Source organism: Calidris pugnax, unplaced genomic scaffold (assembly GCF_001431845.1).
Source record: "Calidris pugnax isolate Ruff unplaced genomic scaffold, ASM143184v1 scaffold69, whole genome shotgun sequence".
Taxonomy (NCBI): domain Eukaryota; kingdom Metazoa; phylum Chordata; class Aves; order Charadriiformes; family Scolopacidae; genus Calidris; species Calidris pugnax.
The window spans coordinates 8,453,538-8,469,020 of record NW_015090859.1 but is presented as its reverse complement, the minus strand read 5'-3'; the positions used below and the strand labels follow the sequence as shown (position 1 = coordinate 8,469,020).

The window sequence follows — 15,483 nt, the reverse complement described above, 5'->3', positions numbered from 1 at the left end:
TCACTTTGATACTTCCAGCCATTCTGTAAGCACTCAGTGCTCCTCAGAGAAGCAACAATAGGCTTTATTTTAAAACAAACCTTAAAACAGAAGTGCAGACTTGAACACAAAAGCAGGCTGATATGGCAGCATGCGGTTTTCCCCCTGCACACTGGAGAGTTTGAGGATGTGCCTTCCCCAAAAGAAGGTGGTTCTTCACAGTTGTGCGGTCCAGCAGCTTATGTGGTCCTTCCTCCAAAGCTCATTAAGCTTCTCTGTTTAGCTAATATTTGCTTACAAAGGAAAGGAGAACACTTCTCACAAAAGACCTAGGCCATCATCTGCCATGTTGGTTAGCCAGGTCAGATGTGGAGTACCAGAGCCTGCCCTAGAGAAGGGGGATAGATAGGACTGTGGGAAGGGATGTGCAGGAAAGGAAGGAGAGAGAACGGGGCAAAAGCAACTCGGTTGGCTTAGTCCCTTCTCTGGTCGTGCCTGACAGACTGCAGGCTCAGCCAGTGGTGCTGGAGTTAAGCCCTTTTCTCCTAAGTGAATTACTTTTTTTTGATAAGTAGCACCCTGAGTTTGGGTAATCTTGAAAACATCGTATGTAGATCTGAGTTAGAGAACATATGACTCCGTGGCTGTATGCAACAGATCGTTTGGGTTTTCCTGTAAATTTCATGAGTTTATTTAAAACCAGCACTGTGTTTACATAGGAAAGTTTATTTTCAGTAAGGTGGAACAGCTAAAATTGCGTCTGAGATCTCTCCATCCTCTCAGCCATTTCTTCCTCAGATATTGGAAACATTTTCCTGCAACTAACCATTTCAGGTGCCAGGGAATGAACAAGAACAAAGCCTGCATTATTGTCATTGCTTCTGTGTGGTAAGATAATTATAGGGGCTCTTGCACCTGGAAGCAACTGGGCACTTGGAGTGTGTTTTGCCACCTCAGTGTGGTGTGAGTGGAAGAATCCCCTTGCCAAATGGTCCTGAAAAATAAAACATAAGATTCTCGATAGCTGTGTTTTTGTGCACGGCATACCTCCTAGTTGGCTGGAGCTGCTCGTGTTAAGCTGATGTTATGTGCAGATTCAAATATCCTGGCTCAAATGAGAACACCAAAACGTGTGCTTAATTGTCCATAACTAACGTGGCAAAGGACAGAGGAAAAGTTTTGGTATCACTTGTTTTGTCTAAAGCTGGGTTGGAACTGTTCAGTCGTTTCCTGCAGCGCTGAGAGGCCTGGCAGTGAGTTGGCTGGTTTGCCACATATTCATAAGCCCACAGAAGAGTACGTGTTGCCAAGGGAGCTAGCGTGTATGAAAGTTTATTATGCAGTTTTCCCTCCTTCATATGCTTTCTATCTTTAGTTCTGCTTATGCTATCACTGAGGCTGAATCCACTACTGACTATATAATACAGTAAATGTGAATCTCTGCACGCGTAACTTCCAGGAGGAGACACAAAGGAATCTCCTCTTCTAGGATCAGTCTCTTCAGTTACCTCAGGTGCACAAGAATTTATCAGATGGACAGGTCCTTTCCAAATGTTGGGAGTGTGGCAATTTGCACTGGGTCTGTTTGTCCCACTCTGTTCCCAGAGCAGTTGCACGTGGTTGACAGACTGTGAATGTCACATGTAGCTCAACCACAGACTTCCCAGATGGGTTTTCCAAATCTTGCCTTTTTTTTGTCCTACTTTGACATTGTTTAGTTTTTGCTGTATTTGGGGTCCTGCCTTCCCTGGGGGTAGAATAAGGCTTTTTGTCTTAAGGCTTCAAAAAAAATAAAAAAATGCTGCTCTCAAAAATAGAGGCATTGGGGAAAATTCTTCAATATCTACTTCTTAGTCAAAGAACTAACTTTCTTGGCATGGAATGTATTCTGAAATTGTTCTTCTAGAAAATATTCCTTAGTGTTTGTCTGGACATTTGACTATACAAAACAAAGCAGTGATACGCAGATATCTTGGGTGTGTTTCTAACTAAAATGCTGGTTCATGTTTATGGTGAAACTTGATATGTTCCCTGCAGCCAGATAATTAGTCTTCAAGGCTGGAGTGTGCTGCTGAAGGTGTGGAGAAGTAACAGAACTTCTGGGAGAACTTATTTGATATGTAGAGTGTAAGCTTGCATATGTAGGTTCTAGCGCTTGATGCTACACTGGCAAGCCTGTGCATGCACAGACTGTCATCAGGCATTGAAAGTTTTTGCACAGTTTTACCACTTCCATGTGTTTCATAAACGAAGGATGAGTGCTGATTAATCTTTGTGGGAGCTGAAGATGTTACTGCCACGCTTTTACTTATGGTCTATTTTTGGCATTTTCAGTATCAGACACTAGGGTTTTGACCAGGTTACGTGTGAGTATTGGCAATGAAGAAGCTGGGGCACTCTTCTGGTGATGAGCTGAGAAGCTTTGGCAGAGGGCTTGAGCAAACACCTTTGGGTGATAGGAGCTTAAATTATTGTAGCAAGATTTGCAGGAGTCTTTCTAGTAGTGCCTTAAGCTGACAAAGTCTTTTTTTGTAAGCTTCGGTGAAGTTAGTTGCAAGTCATGTGAGAGAATGCATACTTTCTATGGAAGTGATGGTTTGACATATTGGCTGGAAACCAGTAGATCCCCCTTAGTTTAACCTATTTTTTATGTATGGATGTTGCAGCATACTGAGTTTCAGGTTTTTAAGTGGTTTCGGGTATCTTGTGATATCACATTGAGTTAAACCATTTTGTTTCAGATTTTGTTGCTGGAAGATAACTGGATGTGGTGACTGCTCCAATTGAATAACCATATAGGGGAATAGCTTGTGGCACTAAATTGCTGCTTGTTCACAATTAAAAAACAGTTCTGTGTAAGGTACAAAGGTTCAGAGCAGTTAAAGCCAAGAGATGCATGTGTAGACAAGTGCAGTTTGTAATTTCTGGACATTAAAAGTATATATTAAAAAAAAGACAAAGATGTAGATTATATCAGGTGATATTTGCATTAGAATAATGTTAATCTGCTGCACATCATCTAGTATTTAATTTTTAATAAGTAGTATTGGTTGTATCTACGTGGAATATTACAGCTCTACAAGATTCATGTAACAAATACACTGGATTCAGCAGATTAATTTCCTGTAATGGTCTGGAGTGTTCCTTCTCAGATGGTTCATGAATCTCTGCTGAATGGTGCTGTCCTCTTCTTACCCAGGTTCCTGCTTGGACAGGAGCAGGGAACAAACTGGATACTTTGAAGGTCAATGCCACAAATTAGTGAGAGTAGATAGTAAGTCAAGCAATATGTCCCTGACGTGCCTTTCACTAGAAAGGTGCAAGCTGGAAGTCTTGAATGGTCTGTCAGGGCAGCAAAAGTTTTGGTTGTGTTATCCTGATGTCTGGAGATCCCATATTTTTGATGGCAGTCTTTGAAAAGTGAGTGGGAAGTGAAATCAGTACATGGTAAAGTTTGAAGTGGCGTTGACCAGGACACAAATGCCAATATTATGTCAGAAACTGTATGTAAGTGAAGTGAATCTTTTCCACAAAGCTTTTTGAGATTGGAGTACAGTCTGATGACAAAAGGGAATTCTGCCCGATCTCCAGATATATGCAGATGCATATTTAAAACCTTATTGTTAAGAGGGAATAAAGTATCAGGTTATAATCTGCTGTTGTTTCAGAAAGGGTCAGCTCCAAACTTTGTGTCCCTATGATTTCAAACATCAGCTCCTTGCTTCTTGTTTCCCTTCTCTTTTTAAAAGTGAATTCCTTTAGTGTTCAGATCCTTTTGTACTAGATCTAGATTAATAGATCTGCATCTTCACGTTGGTGTTCCTATCCCCCTCCTCCCTCCTATTGCAGTCTTCCCAACTTTGTGTTTATAAGACAGCTATTCATCAAATCACTATTACTGAGTTGCTGAGCTAATAAGCCTAACTGTAGTAGAGAAGAGGTGGGCTGATATAAAACCCCAGATGGTTCTTTGCAAGTTGAAACTCAGAAGCCTTTGATGTAGCTCAACTGATGCTCTGCATTTGGTTTGGGTGTCTTTGCACTGAGCTTCCTAGTGTGTCTGTAAAACTTATCTGGTCTTTTCTCTGTTATCTGTAGCACCCTGTTAGCTAGGATGATAGGAAGTCGTCTATGCAGAGCTTCTGCTATTACACTCTTCCTCCTAGGAAGCTGCTGACAGTGAAAACAAGGATGCCCAAGCACGCTGGGAGCTCTCAGCTCTTACAAGATTGTGAATAGGAGGACATTGTTCCCCAGCTTAAAAACCATATTTTTCCTATGGCTGTTCTGTGGTCATGTACTACCATCACATAAATACACAAAGCTTCATCAAATTAGTTTTTATTGTTAGTGACTATAACTATCTGGCAACCCTAACATATGCAGCACAAGTGTGTGTCAGAAAGATACAAAACATTAAGACACAAATTCTGATATAAGAAATTGAATGCTTGCTATTGTGTTAGTGTTGATATTAACCGAACTACCCATTGGTTGGAAACAAGTTGGTTTTAAGCATTTCACAGGTGTCTTAGAATTGGGCAAAAAAAATCAATGGAACGGTTGGAAGAAATTGTGCAAGGCTGGTGTGATGGCCCTTTTGATGTTTTTTCTGACGGTGCAAAAGACATTAAGTTGCCTGAAACGTGCATGTACTCACTGCTGCATCAGTAACTTCCGGTGAAACAGTTCTGATAGAACTGTCTTTAGCTCTGTATAGTCCTGACCCTGAAGAGGTTTGAAAAAGTGTGTGTTCTTGATCAGTGAAGTCTATTGCTGTGATAGAGAAATACAGGGGGGGGAGGCAGTCCAGTGTTCTACCTACATATTAAAGTTGAAGTATTAAAATATTTTATGTTAACCTATTTCCACTTCAGTATTGGAAACAACTGGGGAGACATTATTTCACTTACTACCTTATTTTCAAGACCTTTAAATACATTGACTAAGAGACTGCACTTGTTTTGTCATTTTGTCATTTCATCAGGGTTTGGTTTTGGGAATGCATGATGGGATTTTCAAATGCATCGCAGTTTAGCGAGCATATCTTTGTAAATCACTTGTGGCTATTTCAATGGTGGGTTAACTAGCCTCTGTTTTCTCAAGGGGTATTTCTAACTTTCAGGCTGGAGTACTTCCACTTTCAGCTATTTTTCTTTGGCCTGGCTTTGATTTATACAAATGCTAATTATAGGGGCTTTGATTTTGTGTGTATACATAGTTTCACAAGGTCACACACATTTTTAATGAACCGGCTGAAATGCTGCTTATATATTGCTACGTTGCTACATAAACAGATCACTGTCTTCTAAATGTTGTTTCATTAATCAGTTCAAAAAGAGAAAAAATTAATAGCAATGCTTGCGTAAAGCTGATTTTTAGTTTCATCTCCAAAAGTTATCTCTTCATTGTCTTTGCAGGCATCAGAAGGTGTCACCTTCATTGGACCTGACACACATGCTATTCAAGCGATGGGAGACAAGATTGAAAGCAAATTGTTGGCCAAAAATGCCAAAGTCAACACGATCCCTGGCTTTGATGGAGTAGTCAAGGTGAGAAATTGTTTAATTAATGTCTGCCCACTGTAGGAACACTTGTTGAAGGTCTGATGCAGAATGTAATTATACATTTCAACCTCTTTTTCAATAAGATGTAATTAAAATGGGGTACAGATTTTTATTACTAAGAGACTTTTGGAGAAGAAGAAAGTCCGTCATAATAAATGATATATTTAAGGACTGCTTCTGTGAAGTCTCTAGAAATGTTTTGCTTTAAATTTAACATGAAGGCAGGTAAATGTGTTAAATATTCAGCTTTCTGCACAGTTCTTTATATTTCTCTGGTCTTTACTTCCTGTTGGCCAAGACCTTGACAGCTCTAAGTTAGCAGTGAAGTTTGTTATGCTGAATGAAGCTTGCATTTTACAGTCTGATGCTGATGGTAGATTTCCGTGTGTTGTAAAACTCGGGGTGAGGAGAAGCTGGTGGCTCTTTTTCTGAGTCTGCAGCTAGTGTTCTTCCTGGAGTTTTTAGAAGGAATGATTTCCAACAGTTTGCTAAAAATATTTTGGTTGTTTCTGTATATTTGGTAAGGTGCAAAAAGTATGTCTTGGTTTCGGTTTATGTACTGCTATAGTGAGTAATGACTGGGCTCTTTTGAGCTTTCGTGTGTGTCTTGATATATTATCTGTGTTAATGTAGGTGAATAAGCTTTTTTTCCTTTAAAATTTTCATTGTATATGTTTAAAACTTTGTATTATAAAACATATACCTCCTGGGTTGAATTTTTTTATGCTTGACGTGTCAAGTTAGACTTTTTTCAACTAAAATTTGAGTAAAACTTTGAGTTGCAGGAAAAAGTGAGAGGTTTGTTTCAATGACACTTTAACGTAGCTGAAGAGAAAGCTTTTTGGGTTTCACTTATCACAATTCATATTGACCTCTGATCATCATAAATCTTATTTGCATGATGAAATAGGAAACATCAAGATAATTGGGAACAACTGAATATATTGATGGAATGCAGACTATATTTTAAGGAACAATGTATATCAGGGGAATGATGTTCAGCATCGTGTCAGCTAAGTTGGATTTTAAACCCCATTAGGAGAAAAAAACCAAACCCAACTGAATGAGGAAGGTCAATAGAGTACAAAGGGGCTAAGCCTCCACAAAATTATCTGTTCTGATGAGGATGCCTGGAGAACTTGGCTGGACAGAACAATAAAATCATGAAAAGGGGGGTCAAAATGCACAAGAGAATTTTTTAGTACTCGTGATGGAAGTGCCTGGTGTGTGTAATGCCTGGCAGTGGCATATGCTGCAACAGATAAAAGTGCAAAGACTTGTTCTCTTCTGCATGGTTCCACCTGAGTGTTAGGCTGGCATTTGTGGCAATGCTGAAGTCGGGCAGTGATAAGTTGAACACAGCATTCCTTCAGGGTTTTGTTGCATGTTTTAGAAGTCCTTGTGTATGTGGTCCTTTAGCACTCACAAGATTTAACAGCAGCCAAGGTGTTATGTGTAAGATCCTCTGTTCTGTCTGATATCCTGTATATTCTTCTAGAAATCCTGAAAGTAGCTTCTAGAAAAACATCTAATTGGGAGTTAACTTTGAATTGATCATCTAAATCCCACAGAAGTTTTTTTTTTAATGCAGAATTAAGTACTCAAAGTGATGGTTTTATTGCTATGTCAAGTTAAAACTTACGTAAGAATCTGTTATTCTGCTATTATAAAAACCCAAATTTGGAAAAGTAAGATAGTAGTTAATAAACAGATAATCATATAACCAGTGAAACTAAGATACTATGCACTTGTTTGAGACCTTTAATTGCACTGTTTTTTGACAGTTATCTGAAGTCCCTGACATGAAATGAAAGAATGTAAGCTGTCTGATGGTTGCAATTGGCTGTATGCAACAATAGTCTTAACACCAAATGAATTGCAGTGTAGGATTGAGTTGATAACTCCAGTCCTCAGCTATTGGAAGGAACTGTGCAGTAACTGCTCAATCCTGAAATGTCCATGTCACATCAGTTTCACATACCTCAGCCTTGCACTAGTTCTGATTATCTGTTGATGGAAGAAGAACACAAGATTTAAAAAAATCAACAACAACAACCAGACAACCAAACCTGGAGTGTACCCACCAAATCAGAAAAAGGGGAGCTCACAGATGTTGCCATTGTTGTAGTTTCCATCAGAAAGAGGAGATAAAAATCTTATGTGAACCACTGCTTTGGTTACCACTTCGTGGAAAGAACTGGTAGGAAATAAACTTCTGATAATTGATATTTTTGTCCTTGCTATGGATCTAAATATGTGCCTGTGTTTGTCCTCCAATCTCCTCACTGTGATAATGTGTCTTTTGCTCAGATGAATGCCCAAGTAATTAGGTCATAGAGGATGCCTGATCTTTGTTTAGAGCTTGATGTGCTGTTTTGCCAATTCAGACTATGATAGGAAGGGCAAAGCTGTGTGATATCGGGTACAATCAGAAAAGCAACACATGAGGAATTCTGTGATTCTGTGAGGGATCTCCTTTGGTCACAGAGTTATGAAGCTTTCAAAATCTTTGAGGGCTCTTTTTCTTGAGAAATAAAAATTTTAAAGGTCCTAGGAAGGAGTTAAATGTCTGCTTGATAATTGAGTTGATTAGAGATGATGTAATCTTTATAGTGGAGTCTAATAAAGCTGGAAGCAAACCTGCATTCATGCCTCTGACAATGCCAGAAGTTAGGAAAGATCAGTCACACGTATTCTTTGTGGAACTGCGGATGTTAAAGCAAAAGTAGAGTAAAAACTTCTAGTCCTTCATTATTAAACTCAGGACTGCACTGAAAATCTTTGTTACTTTCAGAGTTGTTTTTATCCAACACTTGTTAAACAGTGTAACAGACACATAGGTCCTTCATGAATAAAGGGTGTTTTCCCCCTCTTATGTTTCTTAGCACTTACACATAGTAGACACCGGAGTTGCTAAGCTTTGTAATAAAATCTTGGAGAAGTTGCATGCAGAAAAACTCCCAGTGAGTAGAGGTTTAATTAGAAATTTAAGAGACGGAGGTCCTTCAATGGTATACTTAAGGACCTGGAAGGATTGAAGGGGAGAATACTTGCATAACAGACACAACTAACTATTCTTACATAGGCAAATGCTGTAGCAAATATGAAACTGAGAATGGAAAGAAATGGAGAGAGAGTGGAGTGAGAGTGGACAAGGTAGTTTGACAAAGAGTAATTTTCTTCTCATCATTGGTTCAGTTTCTCTGTTGGCTGGAGCAAGGGTTTTCCAGTCTACACCTGAGGACCTAGAACCTGAATCTGGTGCTGTCAGCTAGAAAGCCAACAAAAGCATTCAAAAATAGTTAATTTAAAAATCTTTATAGTTAGTTTCCTAAAACCTGATTGGGAGAGATAGTGGTAAATTAATCTTAATCAAAAGAATTGGTGTTAATCCACATGAGCAATGGCTATACTAAAGTTAGGGCTGAGAAGGTGTAATGTCTGTAAATGAGTAAAGAGGAATCATCTCTAACCAATCATTTTTCACTATGTCCTGGTGAAAAACTGGCAAAAGAATGGCAAGGGAAGAATTTTTATATTGTTTTGCCACATACAGCCACGTACTGGTTTGTTTTTAAGGCTGGTAGAATACAACTGGATGTAGATCCAGAAGATGAATGTCTCTGAGTGTCTACTTAGTTTCTCTTTGAACGTAGTCACATTGAAGGTTTTCAGCAAGGCTATTAATTCACTGTATTTAAGTTTCAGGTACCTGTTTGGGCTGTATTCTTGGATTGGGGTATTGATGTTGATATTAAATGGTTGCTGAGTTGCTGGAGAGGTTGTTGGAGACTAGAAATGAACTGGAGGTTCTCTAAGCTCAATGCCCTCAGCCATGAAAACTATCATGTAGTTCTTCATAATTAATACAACGTTTTACGGCTCTAGCGCTTTCTCTGCATCAAAATAGTTTTGCTTTTTTGTCTCCACCTGCTGGTACCCGGCTGAGAGGAATGTGCATGAAGTTAGGAGGTTAGAAATGCTTATGCTAAATGAGTACTTTACATCTTTTTAACTTAATGAAATCAGCTATTTGTAAAAACACTATGACATCATTTTATAAGTCTTATGATTTTTATAAACTTGTAGCGTTACTGGAACATTTTTATTTGTACAATAAAAGGTGGTGCTAAAATTATATATTTCTTTACAATCTCCAGTTTATTTTGGGAAAATGGTGGTGCAGCTAATTTGTTTTTGGAGGAAATGGCAGTAAATCAGTGAGAACTTTTGCTTTTGAAAAAGAATTCAAAATGGTTTTAGTACCAGTGTGGTTTTGTGTATTTTACACATTTGAATTTGTATGTTATACAGTGTCATAGCATTCCGTTTTTTTGCATCCCTGTGGCAAATGTTGTGTATCTATTACAAGTTCTTTGCACTAAAAATCTATAATAACTGTTCTAACTTTTTATGAGTACTCAAACTGCTGCTGTATTTATGTAATCTGCAAGTGAAATACAAGATAGTAAAACATACTTTCTCAGGGAAAAAGATCAAAAGACTTACCAAATATTTCAATATGTCAGTTGTTTATTGATTTTTTTTGTTTATTAGTTTTTCTCTTTAAAGCACAGCATATTTTTGTTTTCTGTTTCAGAAACGCTCTTTGAAAACTAAAGAATTTGAATATGCATGGACTTTTTTTTTGTATCTTAGTTTGTGTTCTAATATATTAAAACTGTAAAAGAAACAGATGTTGAAATAGTGTAGATTAATAACTGTGCAGGGCAGATGACTTCAGTCTATTCAAGACAGAACTGAGACAATTAGCGCTGCTGATACGAGGCCCCTTATTACTTAAAGTTGTTGTAGGCAAGTATAAAAATACAGTGGCAGGGAAAAGGTCCCCAATCATGATTTGCAGCTTGTTGTCTTCCTGGGGACCGCAATGTATCAGTTAGCCACTTGTTTGCAGGTAACTAAGTGAAAAAAAAAAAATCACCCTGGTGAGATTTCTATCTTCTGAAGTAAGGATTTTTAAAGGACAGTATTCAAGAAATTTCTGCTACCAATGGTACATTCTCTTTTTCTTCTGGTTTTTTTTTTTTTTTTTTTTTTTCTCCCCCCTTCCTTGCTCCCCCCCCCCCCCCCCCCCTTAATTCTATTTTGCAAATATATGAGGGAATTTGCAAGAGAAAAGAAATGTAAAAGTTTCCTTCTCGACTATAATCGTGGCTCTTCATCAGTCATCACTCTTCCTGCATTTTGTTCAAGAGGCTCTAATTGTCTGCATTTGGCAGGTTTAACACTTCCTGACAGAGAGGCTATTAAGGGGAAGTATTCTCGCATAACTGTCACAGGCAGGAACAAAGAACCTTCAAACTCAATGTGTGGAAACCACTAACATTCTTAAATGACCCTTTTCATGCATTTTATCCCTTTAAGCTAAAATTTGGAGGGTGCAGGGTCATGGAAAGCAGCAAGGTGTAATAAAACAGTAAACTCTGACTTTTTTTTTTTTTGGGGGGGTGGTGGTGGTGGGAGGGGAAGGTTTTTTGCTAGATTTATCTCTTGACTTAAAAACAATTGTTATTTGGAAAAATCTCATTAACAGATGTGACTGGAGCAAAAAGACTTAAAACTGATGTTGCTTTCAGGACTGCTTTGAACTTAACAAGCACCGATTTGTGGAGCAGACTAGCTAATGAAAGGAAATTAAATTTTCTGACAACTTCCCCTGCCAGCCCCCTTATTCTTCATGGGGCTGTTACTAGGTACTGAAGACTTTTAAAGAGGATTTTGTTTTATTATCGGACATAAATGAACCAGGTATGAACATTTCTTATGTATTTTTTTTAAAGTTCTGACCTGGGTGCTTTTAAAACGGATTGCCTTGAAAGCTTTAAAAATATCAGGTTTCATTTTAATGTTCATAAGTCAGCCCCCATAGTTTCAGACACACTTAGCAGCTGGTGGTTTCCAGACATTACTGCCTTCCATACAAATGTTTTAGTGCATGTCATGGAATAGGATAAATATTAGCAAATTTGGATGGAATTTTCAAACTTAACCTGTGCCACTGTACTTTAACCCTTTTTCTTTCAAGTATGGTATAATGGAAATATATTATTATCACCAGAAGAAAACCAGAACTAACTACTGCATGATAGAAGGATTAGTTACTAAAAAGTAGGCAATTCAGGTATTTTGTTTCTTATTCTCTGGGTTTCCTAGTACTTTTTTTCTGTACCAGGCTGTAGTGGTGTGAGTCAGCTGAAGCAAGAGGTGGCATCAACAAAAGAATTTTGCTAATTTGTAATGTACGGACTCTTAAATGGAAACATTTATGTGAATCTTCTAATTTCAGATAGTTTAAAATTATGCATTTAAGGCTTATTCTGTCTTTAGAATGAAAAACTTACAAAAGTGAAATTCTTGTGTTGTTCCTTCAGTAAACAAAAAAAAAAATCGTCTTTAAAGAAGTTCAGCAAGTTTTCTCAACCTGAGTCAGTCCCAAACAATAGAGAATCAACTCCCCCTACTGACAGCAACCAGGAAAACACAAGAGAAACCTGTGAGGACAGAAACAAGCTGGCAGGGGACAAACTTTAACGATCTGATTTACGGTCCATTATTGATTGTAAACTTCTAAATTCTAGCATTAAATTCCTACAACTGCAGAAAATCATTTTGCGATCCTGGTTGTGTTTCCTGTCAGCTGATTCCTCATTGCTTTGAGTCTCTCAGTGTACTAATGATGAGGTAGAATTTACATTCCACTTATGGTATTAATTTTACATTCCTCTGGCTGAAAAGGGTCAGAAGGTTGTAAAATCAAACATTAAATGAATCAGAGGAGACAGTAGTGCAATATATGACTGCCCTCAGGACACAGTGCAATGGCTGATGGGATTAACGTTGGGTCTCATTTCCTGCTTTTACAGGATGCAGATGAAGCTGTCAGAATTGCAAGGGAAATTGGTAAGTTCTTAAATTAGCTATGGTGGGATTTGTGTGCCTCTCAGCAGACATGGTTGACTAAATTGAATGTGTAATAAGTAATCCCTATAGAACAAATAATGTTTTAATAGTTTTTAAGTTCCCTGTTGCCTATAGGGCTGGAAGAATCTAGGCATTAATGCCCTGTCTCTTAAATCATCACATTTTAGCTTTACCAACTGGACTTTACAGAACAAGTGCAGCCGTCGTTTGTGGAACACGTGTAATGTGCAGTAATGAGTAGCTCACTAAAGGAATTATTTCAAAGTATATCTGCAATTGGACATGATAGTCAGAAGTTAGATGTGGCACATTTCTCTTTATACGGAGGCTGACACCAGTGATGTTATGATTATGATCTTCGTTCTTCATCACTGTGTGGACTGCAATCAGCTTGAATATCATCCAGACCACCAGCCTTTCTTCTGTGCTTTCTGGAATAAAGTCACTGTTCAGCTTCTAAATATCTTACAGAATGGTGAAAAGAGCAACCCAGCAAACTGTCTGGGACTCATTTTGATGAAGGTTAAGTGTAATATGTGTTTAATGAGTTTTGGCTTTTATTTACTAAAGCTTAATATTAGGGAAAATATTTAACCATATGCTTGAAATTACACATGTTCTTAAATGCTTTCTCGAAGAAGAATCTAATGCAGGAAGAGATTTTTCTTGGGTGTGGGTTTTTTTTTTGCATTTTCATTTTGAGACAGTAGCCATGAGAAGCTGTTTAGGTTAATCACAGGTACATAATTCAGAGGATCTATTTATGTTTGAAACTTCTCTGACTGATTTAGGCATACAAATACATCTCACCTATGTATACTTCTCACCAGTGCCTTATGTTCCAAGCAGAAATTGGTTCTTGTTCTGTTACATATGACTTTTCATCAGTGTAACCCCTTCCCACCTTGAGGTTAAGTTGGGGTTCTTATCCTGCACTGGTTCACTGCCCTGACACCCCTCGGTGTAGGCTTGGCTGGCTTTTAGGTGGGATTGAAGTCAGCCTTTCTGTTGGTCAGCCTTTATGTCCCTGTTGGGAAATCAAGTGATTACCCATCACTGGGAGCAGAAACAAAAGGAAGAGCTTGTCAACCAAATTGGAACATTCAGAGGAGAACTGGAAGCAAAATTGGTTTTAGTCCTTAAAGGCAAACATGTCTTTAGTTCAGTTTCATTTCAGTAGTGTTTCTTAGTCTTATTTTGTAAAGATTTTCTGCAAGTATTTTTAAAGCAGTTTTGACTAATGTAAGTTGGAAGGCATTCAGTGGCTTCTGACATACCTAGATAAAATGTATTCTTGCTTAATATCCTTCCGAGTTCTTCTGGTGTTCTGTTGACTGGTTCTGGTCTTTGATATCAGTAGCACTTTGGATGTCATTGTATCAAGGCAATCTTAAATCTGTAGGTGTTATAGTCAATTAGAGACAGCCGGGTGGTGCTTTATACGAAAAAGGTTTGTACTGTGATGCCATGTAATGAAAGAAAAAAGTCCTTTCTGGCTTTCTCCCCACAAATGTTTCAACCAATTGATCAGTTTGGTTAAGCCTCTGTCTAATCATGACCACTTATCAGAATAAAACCCAATGATTTTTAATTTCAAATGATTTTATATAGGATGAAATTAAAGTCTCTTATGTATATAATGCATTTGCCTTTGTATATGAGGCATTTGGTATGCAATTGAATACTTTCAGATTATTTTTAATTTCACTTATCCAGAGCCTCAGGTTTCCAAGAACGCTTAAGTAATTATTTTTTTTAAAAAATCACTGTGGGTCAGCACTTAAAACTGTAAAATACTGTGTAATATTTTCTCGCTGCCTGCAGTTGTTTTCCCTGCTATGTTCTGGCCAAAGATCCAGTAGTAGTGGAATATGGCACCTGAGGGTTGAGACACCTGTTTCAGTGACTATTATTTATGGAATCAAGTTTTGTAAGTATGGGACTAAAACCTACCTTGTGCCCCTCATTTGAGTTGTGCTCTCCGAAGTTCTCAAGAGAGAACATGACAGAGGAATTGGGCTAAATCAGGAACTGGAAGAAGTTCAGGCACAAGTTGCTGTATAGGCTCCTTTCTATAGTCTGTCTTCTCTATTTGTCTCTGTGGGCTGTTCCTCTCTCGTGATTGTTTCTGTAGTGCTTAATCACATTGGCTCTCTTCCCATGCTACTTTTAAGGCTGCAAGTTGTACGTTAAGATTTCTGAAGCATTGATAAAACTGTAGATACTCTTCAGTTTGAAAGAACTGAACAACTATGAAGTGCTGGCAGTTAAAATAAATGAAAGTCTATACAAAACTAAAAGAGGTGAGAAACATGGTTTTGTCATGTTTCATTTGACATGGGGTTAATTAGTACTAGCTTTTCAATAATGGATATGGAAAAGAATCTGGTATTGCCACGTGCACTATTGCTTAAACTGATATTACACAATGTGTTCCTTGGTCTACTACCTGCAACTTTATAAAAATGGTTAAATGACATCTAAAATCATAGTGCCAAACAGTGGGAACTAATAATAACTGTGGGACACCAGAAGTTCATTTACTACTTTAACCATTTGGATTCTCAGAACAGTAACCACCCTGGAAACAAAGCAGTCCTAACTTAATAGTACCTATTTAACAACAGAAGTTTGATCTTCAAATTTGACAGCTTCTTACCTTCCTGCCTTCTAAGATCTTTTTAGACCCATCCTTCAAATGCATTACGAGACTGTAAAACTAGAACAAGAGTAGTTTTCATTATTACATGCAATTTTAATTTCATGTAAAACAGTGTCTAATTTGAGGGAACGGTTGAAAACCTAACACATACTAAAAATGTCTGCTTTGTGAGATTCCTCATTGTTGTTGTCGTGAGTCCTTATAAATACTATTAGAAATTGTTTGCATGCCTCTCCCTTCCCACAACTAATCCAACCAATCCATGTGAACGTATTTGAGTGATTTTGATTGCTGCTGAACAGTGCAAAAGTGGTTAGGAGAATGATGAGT

General features: G+C 37.9%; 1 protein-coding gene across 2 annotated transcripts in view; it reads left to right on the top strand.

Annotated features, from left to right (window-relative positions):
• PCCA (propionyl-CoA carboxylase alpha subunit) overlaps positions 1-15,483 on the top strand; it is a 315,205-nt gene that overhangs the window by 93,871 nt on the left and 205,851 nt on the right. For both annotated transcript variants that reach the window (XM_014944198.1, XM_014944197.1), the window contains exons 7-8: positions 5,400-5,531; positions 12,434-12,470. In XM_014944198.1, coding sequence (XP_014799684.1) covers positions 5,400-5,531; positions 12,434-12,470 — 169 coding nt within the window. The remainder of the gene's footprint in view (positions 1-5,399; positions 5,532-12,433; positions 12,471-15,483) is intronic.